This window comes from Musca domestica, unplaced genomic scaffold (assembly GCF_030504385.1).
Source record: "Musca domestica strain aabys unplaced genomic scaffold, Musca_domestica.polishedcontigs.V.1.1 6, whole genome shotgun sequence".
Classification (NCBI taxonomy): Eukaryota; Metazoa; Arthropoda; class Insecta; order Diptera; family Muscidae; genus Musca; species Musca domestica.
In genome coordinates, this window is record NW_026712363.1 from 1,120,468 (window position 1) to 1,140,559 (window position 20,092).

The 20,092-nt window shown below is 33.0% G+C and overlaps 1 protein-coding gene across 6 annotated transcripts in view; it reads right to left on the reverse strand.

Annotated features, from left to right (window-relative positions):
• The window catches only part of LOC101900172 (fat-like cadherin-related tumor suppressor homolog), a 466,944-nt gene that overhangs the window by 245,964 nt on the left and 200,888 nt on the right, over positions 1 to 20,092 (reverse strand). For all 6 annotated transcript variants that reach the window (XM_059129200.1, XM_059129194.1, XM_059129199.1 and 3 more), the window contains one exon: positions 16,594 to 16,768. In XM_059129200.1, the coding sequence (XP_058985183.1) occupies positions 16,594 to 16,768 (175 nt within the window). The remainder of the gene's footprint in view (positions 1 to 16,593; positions 16,769 to 20,092) is intronic.

The window sequence follows — 20,092 nt, forward strand, 5'->3', positions numbered from 1 at the left end:
ACTCTTTCTATTTTTGGCCGCCGTTTGTATGAACTCGCGACATAGTGCGTTGCCGGTCTGTAGTTTCAGCCTTTAATGCATAGTTTTTAAAGCATAATAATTCACACATCTGCCTCACATAAGTGGCACCATTTTTAGTATAAATGATGACTCGACTAAAGAGAAATAAAAATGCATTTCAAAAAATTTCAATACAGGTTCACCTACGGGGCGATTTATAGTGTTTCAAAAAACCTGATCCTATTTTCCAGCCAGAGGTTTTAATTTGAGAGTTGGAATCCCAAATAATATAGCACATTTATTAAACAGTATACATCAACTGTTTATAATAGTCCCATGTAAGATAGTTCTCTCTCCCTATATTATCCTAACACACATTTTAAGCCAAATCGTTTCGAAAATATTATATGGGCGCTACTCCAAAACATTGAGGTGACCTGGAATGTGACCAAGACCCTGGAAATAGTTGAAATTAGCGGATGTCTTCATATAAGGGTTATCCCCCCTTTTGGGATTTTATCTACCAACAGAAAAATTTCCCAACCCCATGATTGTCTAGGGCGCAGTGTAATTACTGATGATAGCACATAGTCCCCGTGTGACGTTACCTATGAGTTAAGGTTTTTCTTACTAAATTTTCAATTCGCTCCAATATTTTGTACAGTACGCATATTACATTGCCTCTTCATATTCGGTAGTTCACTGATGGCAGTCCCAATGAATTTTGCATTGGATGGTTTATTTCCATATCTAGTCAATTTTTTGGAGTGTCCGACATCAGGATCGATAGTAAGTTTTAAATAAAAATCCTGGAAATATGACTTTAATTTAACTATCATAAATAAGGTGTAATCGGTTTATAAAAGTTAGGAGGGCCCTATAAATTATGTTAAAAAGTAGAAATCTTTGTCGATTAAAGTATAGCAAGTTTTTGTTACAATCTCTACCGAATGAACTGTAATTTGACATTTAATGTTTTGAGTATTGTGAAATCAATACCGGCAATAACTGTTTAAAAGCAAGTTGAGCTTTTAAATGTGTTGATACTTCTAGAAGTAATTGAACACTTTGTTATTTCTCGGTTTTTTTCAATAAGAATTTTCCAAAACGCATTCTGAAACAATTCTACACAAAATTCCATATCCAAATAGAACAGTTAATACAGTTCTGCAATTTTTCTAGAGACTTTCCTCAAAATTTTCTTTCTTGAAAACGTTTTCAGTGTAATTACAGTTAATTACAGATACCTATGCTTGCAGGGAGAGTCAAGATTACGTTGTATATTAACTGTGGAGCAGATATCTTCATTATTTTGGCAAATAGGATTTTGGGTAAATCGAAAAATGAACGTAAAATTGGGCGAGGTCACTTTTTTCTTTGCATAAAAACCTAACTCGTGGTAGGACGAACATTAAAAAAATATCCCAATCCTTCCAGCTGTGTAATAATTTCCAAATGGATATCTTAATTATATTATTTGGGAAATATATATACATATATATATATATATATATATATATATATATATATATATATATATATATATATATATATATATATATATATATATATATATATATGTATATACATATATATATAATCGCAGAACTGAAAAAATGTAATGTTCTATTTTGATGTGGATTTTGTGTAGAATTTTTTCAGAATGCCTATTGGGGAACTCATAGTAAACAGTAAAAAGTTGATACCGAAACTTTAAATGTTAAACTACACTTCATTCGGTAAAAATTTTAACAAAATGCAACATGCAAAAGGACGAGTTTTTAGTGGGATTATTATACCTAATCGAAAATTTTATTAAATATGATGATATAACGAATATAAAGACGTACTGAGGAATAGAAAATAAATCATCAAGTGGGCTTTTGTTGTAATTTTTTGACAAATGAAAATGGTTTTCAGCCCTTCAAAATACCTCAAATGTTGTGGAGTCCCGTTTTATTAATATTAATAAGAAATAAATAACGCATAATAATTAATAATTTAATAAAACAAACGCTCTTGAAAAATTTGGAAACAAGCCAACGAAACGTTGAGCAGAACATGAAATAAATTCGTTTATTTTCATTTAATTAACCTGACAATAAAAGCCCAATAAACCCATATTGATTAGAGCACATTTGGTCGATGAATTTTTAGGAGATAATAATATATGAGGAGTATATGTAAAAATATACATTTTGTCATTTTGTCATCAATCATGCTAAGAATAATATAAAAGCCGGTGCAAAGTTTGAAAGACGCATATTAAATTTGGTGACCTCTATCGTAATTTAAAATGGTGAACGGATAGGCTAACGGACATAATTTATTTAATTGGGTCTCTAACTTTTATAAACCGACGAAACTTTAGTTATGATAGTTAAATTAAAGTCATATTGCCAAGATTTCAATTTAGAAATTACTATATCTGAAATCCAAAACTCCAAAAGATTGACTAGATTTGGAAATAATCAATCCAATGAGGAATCAAAAAGCAAAATTCATTGGGACTGCATTCAGTAAAATACCGAATATGAAGAGGCACTGTAATATGCGGACTATACACTATAGTAGAGCGAATTGAAAATTTAGAATTTAATTTAATTTAGAAAATGATTCATATTCTCTTCCGAGTCCTTAAAAGTAACCTTAAATAACAGATAACGTTATATGGGGTCTATGCGCTATCGTCAGTAATTACACTGCGCCGCAAACAAACATGGGGTTGGGAAATTTATCGTTTGGTAGATAAAAATCCCAAAAGGGGGAAACCCGGGTCAAACTTTTTAGGGTCCATTTTATATAGCTTAACCATACACAAAGGGCTTCAAATATTTTGATCTATACTCGGCAAAAGTTACGATAGAGCTTTAAATTTGATACAGTCCTAGGGGCTACATGAAGAATCATTTGAACAAAATATGTATCAGGTCGGTCTGCATTGTGATACAGCTCCCCTCAAATGATATATCCCCTTTGAAATTCCCCAAATGTTGGTAATTTGAGATTTTATATTGTATGGGACCATGCTTTGGTATAACCCTTATATAAAGGTATCCGTTGATTTCAGCTGTTTTCAGAGTCTTGGTCACATTTTCCAATTGATTTTGCTCTTATTCGGCATCTTAGCTTCTAAGGGGGTAGAATACCACTTCGCATAAATTATGCAATGTCAATGTTTCAAAGTAGCGTCCATATAAAAGTTAATTATTATGCTTTAAAAATATGCATTAAAGAACAAAACTTCGGGCCGGCAACGCGGACTGGGACAGCTAGTTGCATATATATTTTTTATTATTTTTTACTGTTTTCGAATTTGTAGAGTTTTTTTTTTCTTTTTGAATTCTAATTTTATGGTAGTACAAAGCGACAAGGGATAAAATTGTTATTTATAGATTTTATGTTTTAGTTGGGTAAGTGAAACTATATCATTTCAGAAGGGGATATAAAATAGAGAATTATTTCCACTATATAAAATAAAGTTATGTTAGTTACTATACTAATAACTCAAGAACGGCTTGTAGGATTTTGACAATTTATATAATTTTGGAATGGTGTCTTGGCAAAAAAAATCTTTCACGCGATTAAAAATAAATAAAATGTAAATGAAAAAAATTCTTGGGGTAATTTTTTTTTAATTTGACATACAATTCAATACACTTTTTATTGTTTTACATTCTCAATGAATAATATTAAAAATGCGATGTTAAATGGTGATTTTTCATGTCTAAAATTTGCATCTAGCTTTTAATTCCAGAACCTACATCGTGCTTTAGCTGGAAGATGCGAACACATTTTAAGAAATAAAAATGACCGACAAAGCTTTATGTGGCTCAAATTAAAAACGTGGACCTACTTCTTTCATATGACAATAATCCGTCCAGAACTCAAAATGCAAAATTCATTGGGACTGCAATCAGTGAAATACAGATTGTAAAGAGTGCGAAAATAGTAGAGCGAATTGGACATTAAGTAAGAAAGGGATTTATATCATTCCAGAAATTTTTCCTAAACTTTCAAGATAAATCTTAAATTGTTTTGCAGGTCTTGATATGGGTTATAACCCCGTGTAACCACAATTTCAAGTATAGTTTACAATTTAACCATATTTTTCATACTAATTTCGGCAAATGTTGGCAATTTGAAAAAAAAAAAAACATTCTTGCAAAACATCCTTGATTAAAGCTATTTTTTTTTTTTTTTGGATTTTGGAGTCTTGGCCACTTTTTTCATTTTTTTGCCGTTACTCGGCATCTTTGTTTCTTTGTGTGGTCTATATGAAATAAACTCCGAAATGTCAAACTGGAACTTATTCAGTTGCAAATTGTGGCAGAAACATGAAAAAATTACGAATATTAGAAAGTAGCATGGGACCGAACATTTGTTTAGATGTCATTAAATTATACTATGATGAAAAATATGGACTTTATGGGGTCTCCAACGCACAATTTAAATTGATTCCATTTTTACGGTAATGGACGTAAGAGAGAAAGAGGTGGACAAAACTATATACCACGCATCACGGTATTCTAAATGTTGGAAATGCAAATTTCAAATTACAGCTAATTTGAAATACCAAAAATTGAGCTTAGTTTTCACATGGGGCTAATATAGATGTTTTATATCATATAGGTTTTTTTTCAAATTAAAGCCTATGCCTGAAAATCAGATCAGGCTATTCAAAATATCTAAAAGCAATGAACATATATAATCATTTTTGCTATGAATATTAATTTAAATATAATAAAAAAAATCTGCGATTTATTATGCTTTAAAAAATACTAAAAGTACGGATCGGCAACACGGACCGGGCCAGCTAGTATGCTCATAGTTTTATTTGGCCAGAGAGAGTTTATGTAATTTTGGGTATTAGGAGAAGGAATATTAAAATTTAATTCACCTATTAAGAACTGAGAATAGATTTCACTGTGCAAAAGTTGTATAAAAACGTCTCTTTTCCAAAGGCGGAAGACCAATAAGTTTTAGGCGATCTTCATATGGTGGAAGTGTTTGAAATAGAACTAGAATTATGAATTTTAGTTTTAGGATCACTGTGAGTATGTAGCTTGGAGGTAAGAAGGTGGGTTTGGAAATGCGTAGTACAATGCACAAAAGTATCCAAATATTCGTCAGGTTGTCGTAAACCCTGTAATAGCGAAGAGCTAGACCTCCGAATTTCTGTATTTAATTTGCTAGATGATTAGTAAATCGTGCACGAAAAAAGCTAAAACTGTTATTTTGTGTAAACAACGTTGGTTATTATAAGAATACTGATGCACAAACCGGTAACACAAAATCTTTTTCTAGACTGGTTCAAAAATAATCTTGTGCCAGAGGTAAGAGAACATCTATAAAACAGTGATTTCGATAATAAAGGCAAAGTAATTTCGCTTCTAGATATTTATTCAGCATACGCTGATGAACATGTTCTGACATCAAAAAATGTAACAATAAAATTTCTTCCACAGAATTTCACATGTATAGATCAAAGGGGCAATCCGTAGTTTCAAATAGAATTATCGTTAATTAATCATCGTTTTTATGGACATCTATATCTTTAGACAATGTAATACATCATGTTTTACTTATGTTTGGAAGAGTCTATTGTACAATAAATTATCCACTATTCTAATTCTGTCCATTTCAAGCATAAGTATTATGTAGAGAAAAAAAAAATCAAATTAATGCAAATGAAACACGTTAAATTTGTAGCGGATTTATGTATATATACGTATATAGTGTCTTATAGTACAGGGTGAGATGAAAAAACTGCAACCAACTTCAGACACCTGTCACTTCTAAGCCACTCGTCCGACAGCTGTTAAAATTATTACAGTGACAGCTCATTATATTGTTTACAAGCGCACAAAAGCATTTCGGTGGGAATTTTCCAGAAAAAAAGTTATTCGTGATGGACTTCAAGCGTGATAGTGTGATATCTTTATATTTGGCTGGAAAACCACAAGTTGCTATTGTTAGAGAAATCCAGCATTTAAATGTGAATAAAACTTTCGTGTCTCGTACCATCGCTCGTTACCATGATACTGGTAGCGCAGCCAGACGTCAAGGAAGTGGACGGAATAAAACAGCAACATCAGCAGAAATGGTTCGAAACCCGCGCAACAGTGCCCGAAAAATGGCTCGTGAGCTGATCATATCGCAATATTCCAGTCGGCAAAAAAAATAGCTCGGGGTAAAGCCATTGAAATTCCAAAAAGTGCAAGAACTTACAACGCAATAGAAAGAAAATAGGCTCAAACGAGCTAAAGAAAGTGGTGAACTGCCGAATATCGTTTTCTCCGATGAGAAAACATTCGTTATCCATCGTGTTTACATGCCAAAGAGGTCAGCTGAAAATGTGCACCTTCGGTTGGCCACCAGAACTCAAGCGCCGGCCATGGTGATGGTGTGGGCCGCCGATGGTCGCTCTCCACTCGTATTAATCGACCGTCGCATGAGAATAAATGCCGAATATTATGGCGGAAATATTAAGGGAGTATTAAAGAATTGGGCACGCAAACGTTTTGGCAGCAGACCTTGGACATTCCAACAGGACTCAGCATCATCGCACTCAGCACGCCTCACCCAAGAATGGTTACAAAATGAGGTTCCTCGCTTCATTTCTAGCGAAACATGGCCATCAAAATCTCCGAATACCAATACGTTGGACTATTGTGTCAGGAGTGTTTTGGAAAGCAAGGTTGGCACTAAAAATACCAAAGTTTCTATCACCTCAAGCAAGCGCTTCGCCAGGAATAGGCCAAAATACCATAAAGCAACATTCGGGCAGCGTTTGACGGTTTCATTGACCGTTTGTCCAATTCAAACAAATCTAAACATATTCTAAAATTTAATGCTATTTCCGACATTTATTGCTCCCATTCAATAAAATTTAAAAAAAAAATAGTTTTGGCCTTTGACTTTGTTTCATTTTTTTATATCTCCCCAAATGTTGGTAATTTGAGATTTTATATTGTATGGGACCATGCTTTGGTATAACCCTTATATAAAGGTATCCGTTGATTTCAGCTGTTTTCAGAGTCTTGGTCACATTTTCCAATTGATTTTGCTCTTATTCGGCATCTTAGCTTCTAAGGGGGTAGAATACCACTTCGCATAAATTATGCAATGTCAATGTTTCAAAGTAGCGTCCATATAAAAGTTAATTATTATGCTTTAAAAATATGCATTAAAGAACAAAACTTCGGGCCGGCAACGCGGACTGGGACAGCTAGTTGCATATATATTTTTTATTATTTTTTACTGTTTTCGAATTTGTAGAGTTTTTTTTTTCTTTTTGAATTCTAATTTTATGGTAGTACAAAGCGACAAGGGATAAAATTGTTATTTATAGATTTTATGTTTTAGTTGGGTAAGTGAAACTATATCATTTCAGAAGGGGATATAAAATAGAGAATTATTTCCACTATATAAAATAAAGTTATGTTAGTTACTATACTAATAACTCAAGAACGGCTTGTAGGATTTTGACAATTTATATAATTTTGGAATGGTGTCTTGGCAAAAAAAATCTTTCACGCGATTAAAAATAAATAAAATGTAAATGAAAAAAATTCTTGGGGTAATTTTTTTTTAATTTGACATACAATTCAATACACTTTTTATTGTTTTACATTCTCAATGAATAATATTAAAAATGCGATGTTAAATGGTGATTTTTCATGTCTAAAATTTGCATCTAGCTTTTAATTCCAGAACCTACATCGTGCTTTAGCTGGAAGATGCGAACACATTTTAAGAAATAAAAATGACCGACAAAGCTTTATGTGGCTCAAATTAAAAACGTGGACCTACTTCTTTCATATGACAATAATCCGTCCAGAACTCAAAATGCAAAATTCATTGGGACTGCAATCAGTGAAATACAGATTGTAAAGAGTGCGAAAATAGTAGAGCGAATTGGACATTAAGTAAGAAAGGGATTTATATCATTCCAGAAATTTTTCCTAAACTTTCAAGATAAATCTTAAATTGTTTTGCAGGTCTTGATATGGGTTATAACCCCGTGTAACCACAATTTCAAGTATAGTTTACAATTTAACCATATTTTTCATACTAATTTCGGCAAATGTTGGCAATTTGAAAAAAAAAAAAAAACATTCTTGCAAAACATCCTTGATTAAAGCTATTTTTTTTTTTTTTTTGGATTTTGGAGTCTTGGCCACTTTTTTCATTTTTTTGCCGTTACTCGGCATCTTTGTTTCTTTGTGTGGTCTATATGAAATAAACTTCGAAATGTCAAACTGGAACTTATTCAGTTGCAAATTGTGGCAGAAACATGAAAAAATTACGAATATTAGAAAGTAGCATGGGACCGAACATTTGTTTAGATGTCATTAAATTATACTATGATGAAAAATATGGACTTTATGGGGTCTCCAACGCACAATTTAAATTGATTCCATTTTTACGGTAATGGACGTAAGAGAGAAAGAGGTGGACAAAACTATATACCACGCATCACGGTATTCTAAATGTTGGAAATGCAAATTTCAAATTACAGCTAATTTGAAATACCAAAAATTGAGCTTAGTTTTCACATGGGGCTAATATAGATGTTTTATATCATATAGGTTTTTTTTCAAATTAAAGCCTATGCCTGAAAATCAGATCAGGCTATTCAAAATATCTAAAAGCAATGAACATATATAATCATTTTTGCTATGAATATTAATTTAAATATAATAAAAAAAATCTGCGATTTATTATGCTTTAAAAAATACTAAAAGTACGGATCGGCAACACGGACCGGGCCAGCTAGTATGCTCATAGTTTTATTTGGCCAGAGAGAGTTTATGTAATTTTGGGTATTAGGAGAAGGAATATTAAAATTTAATTCACCTATTAAGAACTGAGAATAGATTTCACTGTGCAAAAGTTGTATAAAAACGTCTCTTTTCCAAAGGCGGAAGACCAATAAGTTTTAGGCGATCTTCATATGGTGGAAGTGTTTGAAATAGAACTAGAATTATGAATTTTAGTTTTAGGATCACTGTGAGTATGTAGCTTGGAGGTAAGAAGGTGGGTTTGGAAATGCGTAGTACAATGCACAAAAGTATCCAAATATTCGTCAGGTTGTCGTAAACCCTGTAATAGCGAAGAGCTAGACCTCCGAATTTCTGTATTTAATTTGCTAGATGATTAGTAAATCGTGCACGAAAAAAGCTAAAACTGTTATTTTGTGTAAACAACGTTGGTTATTATAAGAATACTGATGCACAAACCGGTAACACAAAATCTTTTTCTAGACTGGTTCAAAAATAATCTTGTGCCAGAGGTAAGAGAACATCTATAAAACAGTGATTTCGATAATAAAGGCAAAGTAATTTCGCTTCTAGATATTTATTCAGCATACGCTGATGAACATGTTCTGACATCAAAAAATGTAACAATAAAATTTCTTCCACAGAATTTCACATGTATAGATCAAAGGGGCAATCCGTAGTTTCAAATAGAATTATCGTTAATTAATCATCGTTTTTATGGACATCTATATCTTTAGACAATGTAATACATCATGTTTTACTTATGTTTGGAAGAGTCTATTGTACAATAAATTATCCACTATTCTAATTCTGTCCATTTCAAGCATAAGTATTATGTAGAGAAAAAAAAAATCAAATTAATGCAAATGAAACACGTTAAATTTGTAGCGGATTTATGTATATATACGTATATAGTGTCTTATAGTACAGGGTGAGATGAAAAAACTGCAACCAACTTCAGACACCTGTCACTTCTAAGCCACTCGTCCGACAGCTGTTAAAATTATTACAGTGACAGCTCATTATATTGTTTACAAGCGCACAAAAGCATTTCGGTGGGAATTTTCCAGAAAAAAAGTTATTCGTGATGGACTTCAAGCGTGATAGTGTGATATCTTTATATTTGGCTGGAAAACCACAAGTTGCTATTGTTAGAGAAATCCAGCATTTAAATGTGAATAAAACTTTCGTGTCTCGTACCATCGCTCGTTACCATGATACTGGTAGCGCAGCCAGACGTCAAGGAAGTGGACGGAATAAAACAGCAACATCAGCAGAAATGGTTCGAAACCCGCGCAACAGTGCCCGAAAAATGGCTCGTGAGCTGATCATATCGCAATATTCCAGTCGGCAAAAAAAATAGCTCGGGGTAAAGCCATTGAAATTCCAAAAAGTGCAAGAACTTACAACGCAATAGAAAGAGAATAGGCTCAAACGAGCTAAAGAAAGTGGTGAACTGCCGAATATCGTTTTCTCCGATGAGAAAACATTCGTTATCCATCGTGTTTACATGCCAAAGAGGTCAGCTGAAAATGTGCACCTTCGGTTGGCCACCAGAACTCAAGCGCCGGCCATGGTGATGGTGTGGGCCGCCGATGGTCGCTCTCCACTCGTATTAATCGACCGTCGCATGAGAATAAATGCCGAATATTATGGCGGAAATATTAAGGGAGTATTAAAGAATTGGGCACGCAAACGTTTTGGCAGCAGACCTTGGACATTCCAACAGGACTCAGCATCATCGCACTCAGCACGCCTCACCCAAGAATGGTTACAAAATGAGGTTCCTCGCTTCATTTCTAGCGAAACATGGCCATCAAAATCTCCGAATACCAATACGTTGGACTATTGTGTCAGGAGTGTTTTGGAAAGCAAGGTTGGCACTAAAAATACCAAAGTTTCTATCACCTCAAGCAAGCGCTTCGCCAGGAATAGGCCAAAATACCATAAAGCAACATTCGGGCAGCGTTTGACGGTTTCATTGACCGTTTGTCCAATTCAAACAAATCTAAACATATTCTAAAATTTAATGCTATTTCCGACATTTATTGCTCCCATTCAATAAAATTTAAAAAAAAAATAGTTTTGGCCTTTGACTTTGTTTCATTTTTTTATATCTCCCCAAATGTTGGTAATTTGAGATTTTATATTGTATGGGACCATGCTTTGGTATAACCCTTATATAAAGGTATCCGTTGATTTCAGCTGTTTTCAGAGTCTTGGTCACATTTTCCAATTGATTTTGCTCTTATTCGGCATCTTAGCTTCTAAGGGGGTAGAATACCACTTCGCATAAATTATGCAATGTCAATGTTTCAAAGTAGCGTCCATATAAAAGTTAATTATTATGCTTTAAAAATATGCATTAAAGAACAAAACTTCGGGCCGGCAACGCGGACTGGGACAGCTAGTTGCATATATATTTTTTATTATTTTTTACTGTTTTCGAATTTGTAGAGTTTTTTTTTCTTTTTGAATTCTAATTTTATGGTAGTACAAAGCGACAAGGGATAAAATTGTTATTTATAGATTTTATGTTTTAGTTGGGTAAGTGAAACTATATCATTTCAGAAGGGGATATAAAATAGAGAATTATTTCCACTATATAAAATAAAGTTATGTTAGTTACTATACTAATAACTCAAGAACGGCTTGTAGGATTTTGACAATTTATATAATTTTGGAATGGTGTCTTGGCAAAAAAAATCTTTCACGCGATTAAAAATAAATAAAATGTAAATGAAAAAAAATCTTGGGGTAATTTTTTTTTAATTTGACATACAATTCAATACACTTTTTATTGTTTTACATTCTCAATGAATAATATTAAAAATGCGATGTTAAATGGTGATTTTTCATGTCTAAAATTTGCATCTAGCTTTTAATTCCAGAACCTACATCGTGCTTTAGCTGGAAGATGCGAACACATTTTAAGAAATAAAAATGACCGACAAAGCTTTATGTGGCTCAAATTAAAAACGTGGACCTACTTCTTTCATATGACAATAATCCGTCCAGAACTCAAAATGCAAAATTCATTGGGACTGCAATCAGTGAAATACAGATTGTAAAGAGTGCGAAAATAGTAGAGCGAATTGGACATTAAGTAAGAAAGGGATTTATATCATTCCAGAAATTTTTCCTAAACTTTCAAGATAAATCTTAAATTGTTTTGCAGGTCTTGATATGGGTTATAACCCCGTGTAACCACAATTTCAAGTATAGTTTACAATTTAACCATATTTTTCATACTAATTTCGGCAAATGTTGGCAATTTGAAAAAAAAAAAAAAAACATTCTTGCAAAACATCCTTGATTAAAGCTATTTTTTTTTTTTTTGGATTTTGGAGTCTTGGCCACTTTTTTCATTTTTTTGCCGTTACTCGGCATCTTTGTTTCTTTGTGTGGTCTATATGAAATAAACTCCGAAATGTCAAACTGGAACTTATTCAGTTGCAAATTGTGGCAGAAACATGAAAAAATTACGAATATTACAAAGTAGCATGGGACCGAACATTTGTTTAGATGTCATTAAATTATACTATGATGAAAAATATGGACTTTATGGGGTCTCCAACGCACAATTTAAATTGATTCCATTTTTACGGTAATGGACGTAAGAGAGAAAGAGGTGGACAAAACTATATACCACGCATCACGGTATTCTAAATGTTGGAAATGCAAATTTCAAATTACAGCTAATTTGAAATACCAAAAATTGAGCTTAGTTTTCACATGGGGCTAATATAGATGTTTTATATCATATAGGTTTTTTTTCAAATTAAAGCCTATGCCTGAAAATCAGATCAGGCTATTCAAAATATCTAAAAGCAATGAACATATATAATCATTTTTGCTATGAATATTAATTTAAATATAATAAAAAAAATCTGCGATTTATTATGCTTTAAAAAATACTAAAAGTACGGATCGGCAACACGGACCGGGCCAGCTAGTATGCTCATAGTTTTATTTGGCCAGAGAGAGTTTATGTAATTTTGGGTATTAGGAGAAGGAATATTAAAATTTAATTCACCTATTAAGAACTGAGAATAGATTTCACTGTGCAAAAGTTGTATAAAAACGTCTCTTTTCCAAAGGCGGAAGACCAATAAGTTTTAGGCGATCTTCATATGGTGGAAGTGTTTGAAATAGAACTAGAATTATGAATTTTAGTTTTAGGATCACTGTGAGTATGTAGCTTGGAGGTAAGAAGGTGGGTTTGGAAATGCGTAGTACAATGCACAAAAGTATCCAAATATTCGTCAGGTTGTCGTAAACCCTGTAATAGCGAAGAGCTAGACCTCCGAATTTCTGTATTTAATTTGCTAGATGATTAGTAAATCGTGCACGAAAAAAGCTAAAACTGTTATTTTGTGTAAACAACGTTGGTTATTATAAGAATACTGATGCACAAACCGGTAACACAAAATCTTTTTCTAGACTGGTTCAAAAATAATCTTGTGCCAGAGGTAAGAGAACATCTATAAAACAGTGATTTCGATAATAAAGGCAAAGTAATTTCGCTTCTAGATATTTATTCAGCATACGCTGATGAACATGTTCTGACATCAAAAAATGTAACAATAAAATTTCTTCCACAGAATTTCACATGTATAGATCAAAGGGGCAATCCGTAGTTTCAAATAGAATTATCGTTAATTAATCATCGTTTTTATGGACATCTATATCTTTAGACAATGTAATACATCATGTTTTACTTATGTTTGGAAGAGTCTATTGTACAATAAATTATCCACTATTCTAATTCTGTCCATTTCAAGCATAAGTATTATGTAGAGAAAAAAAAATCAAATTAATGCAAATGAAACACGTTAAATTTGTAGCGGATTTATGTATATATACGTATATAGTGTCTTATAGTACAGGGTGAGATGAAAAAACTGCAACCAACTTCAGACACCTGTCACTTCTAAGCCACTCGTCCGACAGCTGTTAAAATTATTACAGTGACAGCTCATTATATTGTTTACAAGCGCACAAAAGCATTTCGGTGGGAATTTTCCAGAAAAAAAGTTATTCGTGATGGACTTCAAGCGTGATAGTGTGATATCTTTATATTTGGCTGGAAAACCACAAGTTGCTATTGTTAGAGAAATCCAGCATTTAAATGTGAATAAAACTTTCGTGTCTCGTACCATCGCTCGTTACCATGATACTGGTAGCGCAGCCAGACGTCAAGGAAGTGGACGGAATAAAACAGCAACATCAGCAGAAATGGTTCGAAACCCGCGCAACAGTGCCCGAAAAATGGCTCGTGAGCTGATCATATCGCAATATTCCAGTCGGCAAAAAAATAGCTCGGGGTAAAGCCATTGAAATTCCAAAAAGTGCAAGAACTTACAACACAATAGAAAGAAAATAGGCTCAAACGAGCTAAAGAAAGTGGTGAACTGCCGAATATCGTTTTCTCCGATGAGAAAACATTCGTTATCCATCGTGTTTACATGCCAAAGAGGTCAGCTGAAAATGTGCACCTTCGGTTGGCCACCAGAACTCAAGCGCCGGCCATGGTGATGGTGTGGGCCGCCGATGGTCGCTCTCCACTCGTATTAATCGACCGTCGCATGAGAATAAATGCCGAATATTATGGCGGAAATATTAAGGGAGTATTAAAGAATTGGGCACGCAAACGTTTTGGCAGCAGACCTTGGACATTCCAACAGGACTCAGCATCATCGCACTCAGCACGCCTCACCCAAGAATGGTTACAAAATGAGGTTCCTCGCTTCATTTCTAGCGAAACATGGCCATCAAAATCTCCGAATACCAATACGTTGGACTATTGTGTCAGGAGTGTTTTGGAAAGCAAGGTTGGCACTAAAAATACCAAAGTTTCTATCACCTCAAGCAAGCGCTTCGCCAGGAATAGGCCAAAATACCATAAAGCAACATTCGGGCAGCGTTTGACGGTTTCATTGACCGTTTGTCCAATTCAAACAAATCTAAACATATTCTAATATTTAATGCTATTTCCGACATTTATTGCTCCCATTCAATAAAATTTAAAAAAAAAATAGTTTTGTCCTTTGACTTTGTTTCATTTTTTTATATCTCAATGTTCAGTGGAGGAAATAACTAGAGCATCATCACTTGTATCACTTTACACTTGAAAATACTGCACTGGTGTATCATTTAATATTGCTTAAATATTTTGCTTTTAAATCGAGCGTCTGTAGCTCAAAGAGCTCTTGTATTTATACCCTACACCACAAGGTGGTCAGGGTATTATGTCTTTGTGCATTTGTTTGTAACAGGCAAAAGGAAACGAGATAGACCCATAGTTCCTTTTGATGATCTGCATAGAATCACATTCTGAGTCGATTTATGCATGTCCGTCCGTCCGTCTGTCCGTCCGTCTGTCCGTCTGTCCATGTATTTTTGTAAACAAAGTACAGGTCGCATTTATTGCCCGATCCAGATGAAATTTTGCAAAGATCTTTGGTTTGACCCAAGGACGAACCCTATTGAAATTGGAGATAATCGGTCAAAATTTAGATATAGCCTTCATATATATCTTCGTCCGATTTGCCTTTTATTGTGCACCAAACGTGTAATATCAGCCCGAATCTTATGGAATTTTGCATATACACCCAAATTAGGCCTGAAAATATGTATGCCAAAATTGATCGAAATCGGTTCAGATATAGCTATAGCTCCCATATATATTGTTCATCCGATTTGTTATTTTTGTCCACCGCCGCCGTAATATGCACTATGCAACAACAATATTTGGAGAAATATATCAAATACAGCTCAGAAATACATTTGCTAAATTTTATCGAGATCGGTTCAGATTTGGATATAGCACCCATATATAACTTCGTCCGATTTGCCATTTATTGTGCACCAAACGTCTAATATTTGTCCAAATGGGATGGAATTTGGCACTTACGACCGAATTGAGTTTAGAAGCTAGTATGTCAAATTTGGTGAAGATCGGTTCAGATATAGCTATAGCTTCCATATATATTATTCATCCGATTTGTTATCTTTGTTACCCACAACCGTAATATGCACTCCGTAACAAAGATATTCAGGGAAATATATCAAATACAGCTCAGAAATATCTTTGCCAAATTTTATCGAGATCGGTTCAGATTTGGATATAGCTCCCATATATATCTTTATCCGATTTCAAATTAATTGTGCACCAAATGGGCAATACAATTCCGAATTTAAAAGATACAAATGCTTCGGCATATTTAGTCCTTTGAACTTTAAATTATAATTATAATCATGATTGAATTCTCCCATAAAAACTTTTAATTGTTATGCGAAGCTCTACTAAATTAGCAAAGTGGTGTAGGGTATCATAAAGTCGGTCCCGCCCGACTTTAAGACATTCTTTACTGTTTTTTTTTTTTTTTTTTTGTATTTGTTTGTTGTCGTATTTGTCTAATGTTATATTTGTTTGTTGTTGGTACGATGGGATTCTTTTGAGAGAAACAGATGTTTACGTTTTGGAGTGAAAAAGAGTTGCAATCATATTAGGAACTCGATCTTGAATTATGTTTCTCAAATTTAATCATTCTGTCCTACTTTGTAATTATTGTACCATGATTATGCGTTGCTGTTTTGAGTTCAAATCATGTCAAGTTTCTTCTTAATGACAGCTTTTTAATTTTAAACCCTATACTGAACTCAATTTTTGTAAATAAACAATGCCTTCGAAAGAACACTAAATTTTACAACAAACAAACTTAAATTCAAATGTAACGTACAAATAAATACTGCATGAGTAGAGTGGATTTTTTCATTTCCGTTCATTTAAACCCCGACTCACCTGTTCTGTAGTCGATTTCAAAAAAATCTTCATTTGATATGGTATAAATCAAGTTTCTTTCCAATGGACTCTCCGCTTGTATGTTCACAGACAATGCAGAAAATAGTTCAACGTCTTCCTTCACACGGCCAAAGTAGAATTGTTTATTGAATACAGGCATGGACCTATCAACGATCTTAAAAAAAATATTACACACAAATTATTAGTAATGAATTGTATTTTATAATATAAACATCAATATGCGTTAACGACATATAGGGAAAGAATGAAGCACTAGCTTCCAAATGAAAAAACGTTTAGTTGAAAATATAATAGTCCTAGTTGAAAACATAATAAAATCCTAGACTCAAAAATTGTTTGCAAAAATGTGTTCTACCTACTAAAAACAATAGTTATAAAACTACTATATTGCCCAGACCGCGTTGCCGGTCTGTAGTTTCAGCCTTTAACGCATAGTTTTTAAAGCATAATAATTCACACATCTGGCTCACAGAAGTGGCACAATTTTTAGTATAAATGATGACTCGACTAAAGAGAAATAAATATGCATTTCCAAAATGTCAATATAGGTTCACCTACCGGGCGATTTATAGTGTTTCAAAAAACCAGATCCTATTTTCCAGCCAGAGGTTTTAATTTGAGAGTTGGAAACCCAAATAATATAGCACATTTATTCAACAGTATACATCAACTGTTTATAATAGTCCCGTGTAAGATGGTTCTCTACCAAAGTAGCCAAAACACACATTTTAAGCCAGATCGATTCCAAAATGTAATCAAAACCCTCGAAATAGGTAAAATCAGGAGGTACCTTTATATGGGCGTTAGTTTCCGCGAAGAGGTGACCTAGAATGTGACCAAGTTCCTGGAAATAGTTGAAATTAGCGGATACCTTCATATAAGGGTTATACCAAAGCTTGGTCCTATACTTATAATATTTTGAAAGAATGTTTTGTTCTTTCTAAAATCTCAAATAACCAACATTAAAGGAATTAAAAAGACCAACAATGCAGAGCAATGCTGACCAACCTGAAACATATTTTGTACAAATGATTCTTTATATAACCCATAGAATTACATAAAATTTAAAACTCTATCTTACATTTTGCGCAGTATAAAGGAAAATATTTGAGGCCCTTTATGTATGTTCAAGATATATAAAATGGACCCTAAAAAAATTTTATTTTATTAATTTCTAAATAGAAATCCTGGAAATATGAGTTTAATTTAACTATTATAAATATATATTAAAAGTAGAAATCTTTGTCGATTAAATTACGGCATGTTTTTGTTACAATTTCTACCGAATGAACTGTAATTTGACATTTTTATGTTTTGAGTATTGTGAAATCAATACCGGCAATAACTGTTTAAAAGTACGTTGAGCTTTTAAATGTTTTGATGCCTCGAGAAGTATTTTTTACTCAAAATTGAACATTTTGTTATGGCAACCAGATAACACCTCCAGATTATACACCTCATAATTGAGGGCTGAATGATTTAAGTATAGCCAAAGTTAATTTCATCTTTAAACCCAATAGCACCTCAGATTGTGAATTAGAGTCCTCTAACGCCTAACCATGTCGGTCTGTTTGCCAAAAACTTTTCAACCAAAAGGTGGATTTGAGGGGGTACTATTACATGGAGAAAATTCTAAATTTGTAGATATGTTGAAATTTTTATGTATTTTTAGCCAAATCCTTTGAAATATGGTAAAATCAGGAGGTACCTTTATATGGGCACTACTCCGAAACATCGACCTACATTGAAAACTTTCTTCACCTTTTATAATCCAAGATGACAAATAGAGGCCAAATGAAAAATAAAGCAGAATAACATAGCATGTCAAACTGAAAAAAAATCACGTGATTTAAGTAAGTAAAAATAGTTTTATCCACCTCATAATTGAGGGCAGATTGATTTCAGAATAGTCAAATATAATTACTATTTTATACCCATCACCGTAAGATGGGAATTAATTTTATTTGTCATTTACATTGTAAGTTGGAGACCCCATAAAGTCCAAATTTTTCATCATAGTACAATTCAAAGACGATTCAACAAATATTCGGTCCCGTGCTACTTTCATACAGATGTACATCCCAAATCTACGTTCCTAACCAATATTCTCTTGGGGGTTACAAATTCAATAGGATACAAAATTTTCTTTTCTGACCACACATTAGATGTGAAAGTGGACTTAGGGATATTCCAAAGTGGGGACTTTACTTAAAGAAATTCCGATGTGGCAATTATCTGTATGATGGTTCCTTACCCCAGGGTAGCATAAATACAATTTTTTAGCCAAATCGATTGATGAATGTGGTCAAGACCAATATGGGCCCTATGATCGATATTATAACCTGCAAAAGCGATTTAAGGTATCTTGAATATTTGGGAAGAATTCCTGGAAGGATAGAAATCCTTTTCTTACAAAAAGTCCCATTCGCTCTCCTATTTTGCACACTTTATATTTGGTATTTTACTGTTTGTACTCCCAAAAAATTTTGCATTTTGAGCTCTCATTGGACGAATATTGAAAGAAGAAGGTCCACGCTTTGAAATGAGCCTCATTAGACTTATTCGGTCATTTTTTGTTTGTTTATGTGTGTGCGCATCTTCCAGCTGAACCACGATGTAGGCCCTGGAGTTGAAAGGTAGATGTCAGTTAACATCGTATTTCGCACTTATTTCATTTTTTTTTTTTGGTGAAAAATTGAATATTATGAAAAATTATTCTTTATTTTGTTCACAAAAATTTCACTGAATTCAATATGATAATACAAATTGGAAAAAAGGAATAACAATAACAGCAACTGTTTAAAAATCCTTACAAAGTTTGTCAATAGAATGTACTATTATTTTAAAATTCAATTCCATTGAAATTTTTTTTTTTCGATATTTTCCCGATTTAAGAATTTTTGTGATCTCCTTTTTCTTGATTGTTTAGCGATTTTGAAAAAGTAATCTTAATCTTTTAACTTTGGTGTGACCGCGTTAAATTATTTCGATATCATCTATTCTGTTCCGCGTTAAATTATGTCGATATCATCTATGTATATTAGAAAAAATTAAGTCAAAATGGAAAAAACATGCAAAATAAAACATTACTATTGTACATTTCGAAAGTCAAAATGAATATGTTAATACATCACATTTTTACGCGATTTTTTTTGTGGATATTATCCTTTTTTGACAGCGTTCCTTAAGTTATAAGCGTAGTAACTAACACACACACACACACATATATATATATATATATATATATATATATATATATATATATATATATATATATATATATATATATTTGATTCATCTAAAATCTTCATATTTGCCAGATAATGAAGACATCGTTTTGAAAATTATTTCACGGGATACTGTTGGCTTTCCCTTCAACCCTAGGGATTCGATGTTTTTATTATCTGGCAAATATAAAGATTTTAGATGAATCAAAATAGTGAGGGTAACAGTAGTCGTGGTCAATTTTTTTTCATTA